The sequence below is a fragment of the Rosa rugosa genome, chromosome 7, assembly GCF_958449725.1.
Source record: "Rosa rugosa chromosome 7, drRosRugo1.1, whole genome shotgun sequence".
NCBI classification, from domain to species: Eukaryota; Viridiplantae; Streptophyta; class Magnoliopsida; order Rosales; family Rosaceae; genus Rosa; species Rosa rugosa.
The window spans coordinates 22,188,543-22,193,448 of NC_084826.1; the positions used below are offsets into that span (position 1 = coordinate 22,188,543).

General features: G+C 38.3%; 1 protein-coding gene across 2 annotated transcripts; it reads right to left on the reverse strand.

Annotated features, from left to right (window-relative positions):
• Positions 1–1,742: 1,742 nt before the first annotated feature.
• On the reverse strand, positions 1,743–4,409 carry LOC133719739 (protein NRT1/ PTR FAMILY 5.1-like). Of its 2 annotated transcripts, XM_062145910.1 has the most exons (4): positions 4,002–4,405; positions 3,609–3,829; positions 2,345–3,395; positions 1,743–2,269 (listed from the first exon to the last, which is right to left on the reverse strand). In XM_062145910.1, the coding sequence occupies exons 3-4, from the start codon at positions 3,130–3,132 to the stop codon at positions 2,047–2,049; spliced, it is 1,011 nt and encodes a 336-aa protein (XP_062001894.1). In that variant the 5' UTR covers positions 3,133–3,395; positions 3,609–3,829; positions 4,002–4,405; the 3' UTR covers positions 1,743–2,046. The 2 variants fall into 2 exon arrangements, with proteins under 2 accessions (XP_062001894.1, XP_062001893.1); XM_062145909.1 differs by having other exon boundaries at positions 1,743–3,395; positions 4,002–4,409.
• Positions 4,410–4,906: the final 497 nt, after the last annotated feature.

The window sequence follows — 4,906 nt, forward strand, 5'->3', positions numbered from 1 at the left end:
ATTCTATTTCTATAAAATATTGGTTTTGCTTCTGAATCAATGTATAAATTCTATTTCTCATAGTAAGGAGGAGAAACTTCTGATTGCTTCCTTACTTGCTTAATTGCTGGAAGAGCAGTGAAATTGTTAGCCCCTTCTCCAATGGCAGCTAAGGCCTTGGCAATCAGGGAGGCAATTTACCTAGCAAGCTCCTTTTCCAATGTAGACATGGTTCAAGGAGGATAATAAACATGAAGGAGATGGTTCGGGAAGACAAGAAATGGAAGTGTTAAGAAATATAATTGCATAAAGTCTAATGAATGCATCTACTTAATTAACATTTAGTTGCAAATTTCAAGTGACTTTAATTTATTTTGTGTAATGGTTCCCGTTGAACTATGGTCGGGAAATTAATCCAAATATTCTTGACTTATTTTGTGTAATAGTCAAACATAATATGCATATTGAAGAGTTTAAAGTAAATCTTGTATTCGGTTCAACCAATGGTATAAGAATAATACATGAGAAATTTTTTATTTAGTATAGTTACATAATCAAAAAACAAAATTATGTATTTTAGTAGCATATCAAAGCATGTATGCCCATTTTGGTAATTATACCCAGCCAAAGCACTTTTGCCTTTTTACTTACCAAACACCTACAAATTGTTTTTCGTTCTCACAGCACTTTTAAAAACAGTTTACCAAACACCTCAGCTGCTTCATCTCACAGCAAGTTCGGAAGTGATTCCTCTCACAGCAAGTTAGGAAGTGCTTCCTCTCACAGCACAGCAATCCCAAACTAAGCCTTAGTGTTGTAGACTAAGCAGAGCAATCACCGGGAAGTAGGAGAAAGCATGGGTTTGCTAAAGCGTGACTTTAGCTTCGCTAGGTTGCGAGGGCGTTACCCTTGCTTCGCTGGTTTTCAACTAGGTTGAAGGTAGGTTTGCTCCGGAGAGGCTTTGATAATCTAAGAGATTAGTTGATTGAGAGGTGTTGTTTTTTCCGTCCTTGAAACCTGGAATTTATACCCTAGGGTTTCGACTGTTCCTTGCCACAGAAGGATTATTGATTGAAGTTTCATATTCAATCTCCGCTACTTGATTCCAATAAGGACTCGTTTTCCTTATGGACATCGAAATGGATGAAGCTATAACCCAAACTCAAGCAGACTTAATTTTGGCCGCATGTATCGGCCCGCTACGCTAAATCCCCTATAGGGATCTTGCCAAAAATACATTTGGGCTCAAACACTACCCCTTGACCTTTTTGACTAGTATCAAAGCTCAATGATAGTCTGCTCCTTCGATGATTCTCAATTCTACTCTCAGGATCTCTGCAGAAACACTTCTTCAAAAGGAAGCGAGCAAAATGTGACAACATGACAAAGATCCTTAGACCTCCAAAACAACAGTAAGAAGAAAACCGTGTAAATGCTTTCCCCACATGGAACTCTGCAGAAACACTTCTTGAAAAAGGAAGTGAGCATAACGTGACAACATGACAAATATCCTTAGACCTCCAAAACAATAGTAAGAAGAAAACCGAGTAAATGCTGTCCACATGAAAAAAAACAGAGGCGGGCCAGCGAGAGAAAATGATTTCTATACTACTATACTTTTTTTTTTCTTTTTTTTTCGGTCGAGTTCTACGCTGCTATAGTTGGAAAATAAATGTTTTCTCTTTTTTGGCCTTCGTGCCTTGAAAGAAAACAACTGAATACGAGAATAAATTTTAGTACAGGAAGGAATCAAAGAGGCCAGGGAAGATAATATTTGTCTCTCACATTCATGAATGAATATTTCACTAATCTAGGTATATATACAGATACTGGAAAATGGAAACAAACACCAACAGAGAATGGGTAACAATAGCAACAGACTCCTAAAAAACCAAGTAACAATAGTATCAATTTAACTCCTAAAAACCAAGCTAGTAACCATAGTAACAAATTAACTACTCTAATACACTATCCTACTGCCTTCCATACACCTGATGAGATATGCTTACATGGTGCAGTCAATCCTGATCTATATAGGCTAATAGTCATACATAGCTGAGGTAGAAATTAACCGTAGCTAGAATGAGAGATGATGGATCCATTGGCGCCTCCACCGGCGAGTTCCTCATCATCAACGATTTTGCTTTGTGATCCATGACCACCATTGGCATAGAAGTAAATGGTGGCACAGGTGTAACACATCAATAAGTTAACAAGACTTAAGATTGTTAAGAATCTGTAATACTTGTCGAGACGGCTTGTCTTCATGTCACCTTGAAACCAACTTTGTCTGCAGGACAAAAGAATAAGGGCTGTAATTAGCTTTCCAATACCCAAGACGAAGTCAATAATGTGAGGTCCGTACCTAGTCAGTAGCTTATTATCCTCAGCTACTTGATCAAGAACAAGTCCATTCAATCCCCCGACAGCTAGCCCTTCCATGAAGCCTGCTAGGCAGAACTGTGGAAGTAACCAAAAGACGCTAATAATATTGGAACCGTGTTTTACTGAACTCATCCTGTGGATCTCAACCTGCCAAGCAGCAATACAACAAAACACACAACAAGTCATCCCACAGCCAATTTGCATCACTGTATCATCTCTGCACTTCTTTGGAACAAGTAACTGAAAAAGATATGGAATGATGAAATTTGAGAACGATTTGCTATTCATGATGAGAATAATTCCGGCAGCAGGAACTTTCCAGTTATCTGTTTGTTCTATATAAAACGTGTTGACTGATGCCTCTACCGCACTGTATACCAAAAAGGCTGGGCACCAAGGCAATAGCTTCATGAAAAACAGTTTTTCCTCCTTAAGTTTACTGAGTGTCCAAAACTTTTTTGCTCTTAATCTTTCTGCCGGACGGAGACACTCTTTGGGTTCTGTGAGATTCTCCCCTTCTTGTGCCTGTTCTGCTCGCCGATACCGGATCATCTCTGTGGCTGTGTAAAGCTCCAGTCTTGGTTCTTGCAATTGTTCTACTGGACAGAGGGTGGATATGTTTTCAAGATAGTCAAGATGCAGTATCCTTATGTCTTCTTTATTGCTGGCTAGGTCTTTATTGTTTATGAAGTAAGAAGCACGCCGAGCCAGAATATGAACGAGGAAATCCCGATCGCAGATGCTGAGATCATGAACATTAAAAACCATTCAAAACTAGACAACAACAATGCCAGTGCTGCACCCAAAAACCACCATTGGTGCCAGAGTGCTTCTGCAGTCCGAGTTTTCTCATCATCACTTATGTATGGTTTTTGTGTCCTCTCACTTATACATTGATCCTCATGAAATTCTTCCAAACTCGCAGATCGTCCAGCTTCGCCTAAGGCTAAAAGTACCGCAGCTCCATAGAATACTCTAGCAGCTATATCCTGACTCATAAACCCAGCAGAAACCGCCAATAGAACTAGTCCCTGCAAAACATGAATGTGATATATCAAAACGGTCAAAACGGAGATATAGGTCTTATTAATTAACTAAGACTTGAGAGCAAATTATTCAGTTAAGGATGTAACATCAAGTTTTATTTATATATAGCAAGTAAGATGGAAATTAAATGCATGCAAGTAGCTTTCACTTTTTGGACAGATTAATGACTTATTCAATATGACTACAAGAATACTTACAAGAAAATATGCAATATTTGTGAAGACAATCATCCTAAAATGACCCATGGATGTATCTGAGATATGAGCAAGCACAATTACAAGGATGTCTGATACACCATCTTGCACGTTTGTCACCACAGCAGCTAATCCAAAATGCGGGTGCCTCCAGTTTGTGGTGAGGTATGTTATCATGAGACCCACTACCACACGGCTTACAGTGCTGTGGCTGACCACCAAACCTGTAATATATGCATAATCCATATTATTAATTTCCAACACAGAAACAAAGAAAGGAAACTAAATAGAAGATGGATAGGCACCACCGCACCAAAGAAAAATCTGCTCTTGTAATTAATTGTTTCTCTGAGAGAGACTGGAGATCATTCAGAAAATAAGTGCATAATTAATTACCCCCGATGAGCCGAGTAGCCCTTGAAGAATAAAGCTGGCGATGGATCCACTGTCTCACGGAATGATAGCATGTGCATAGAATGATGTTGTAGCGTCCCCATTTGATTCCCACCGGAATGAGCTTCGAGTAATATTGGAGGCCCATTCTCTTAACAAGGCCTTCCACTGTGTAAATTTTTCAGTAAAAGGGAGAGATTCAAAAAGACTCCAAGAAAGAGTAAATTTCGATATGAACCAAATCTGATCCACTGTACTGGTACTGTCTGAAACTGTGAGTTTGTTTGAGAAAGAGAAGACGAGGAAGAAGAACATGACGATGAGCTTAGGGCGGAGGCTAGAGAATTACATATATATTGTACTATAAAGAGACTACCGTTGCAATCAATTTCCTTCGTCTTTCTTCTCTTCTTCCTAGTAATATGCAATCAATTTCCTTCGTCTTTCTTCTCTTCTTCCTAGTAATATGGTCAAAATGCTGTACTTTTGTACCAAAAAGCATCTGCTCAACTCCTAGTCTCCAACTCACCCAAAACTCGCGACTTACACATACAATTTACACGCTCTCAACTTGAGAAAGTGAGTTTTCGCATAATTAGCATAAATTATGATTTTGAGGTGATACTTTTGGAGTACGCGGTTTAATTTTTTAAAAATTATGCTGTTAAAATATGATGTTTAATTTGTTTCCTAACTTTAATAAAATCTTTAGATAATAACATTTTGGGTTTTTGTCCATTTATCTCATTTCTAGGGATTCTTTTCCCACTTACCCCATTAAGTTTTTATAATTCCCCCTTACCCAAAACACTCTAAGGAAGTCTTCCCAAATACCCCATTAAGTTTTTTTGTTTTTTATTTTTTTTTTAAGACTTTTTTACCCTCACCCATTTGTTACTTAGAGAGAG

Bases quoted from the DNA above. Each gene is read 5' to 3' on its own strand.
- LOC133719739 (XM_062145909.1), bottom strand. From the start codon at position 3,132: ATGGTTTTTAATGTTCATGATCTCAGCATCTGCGATCGGGATTTCCTC.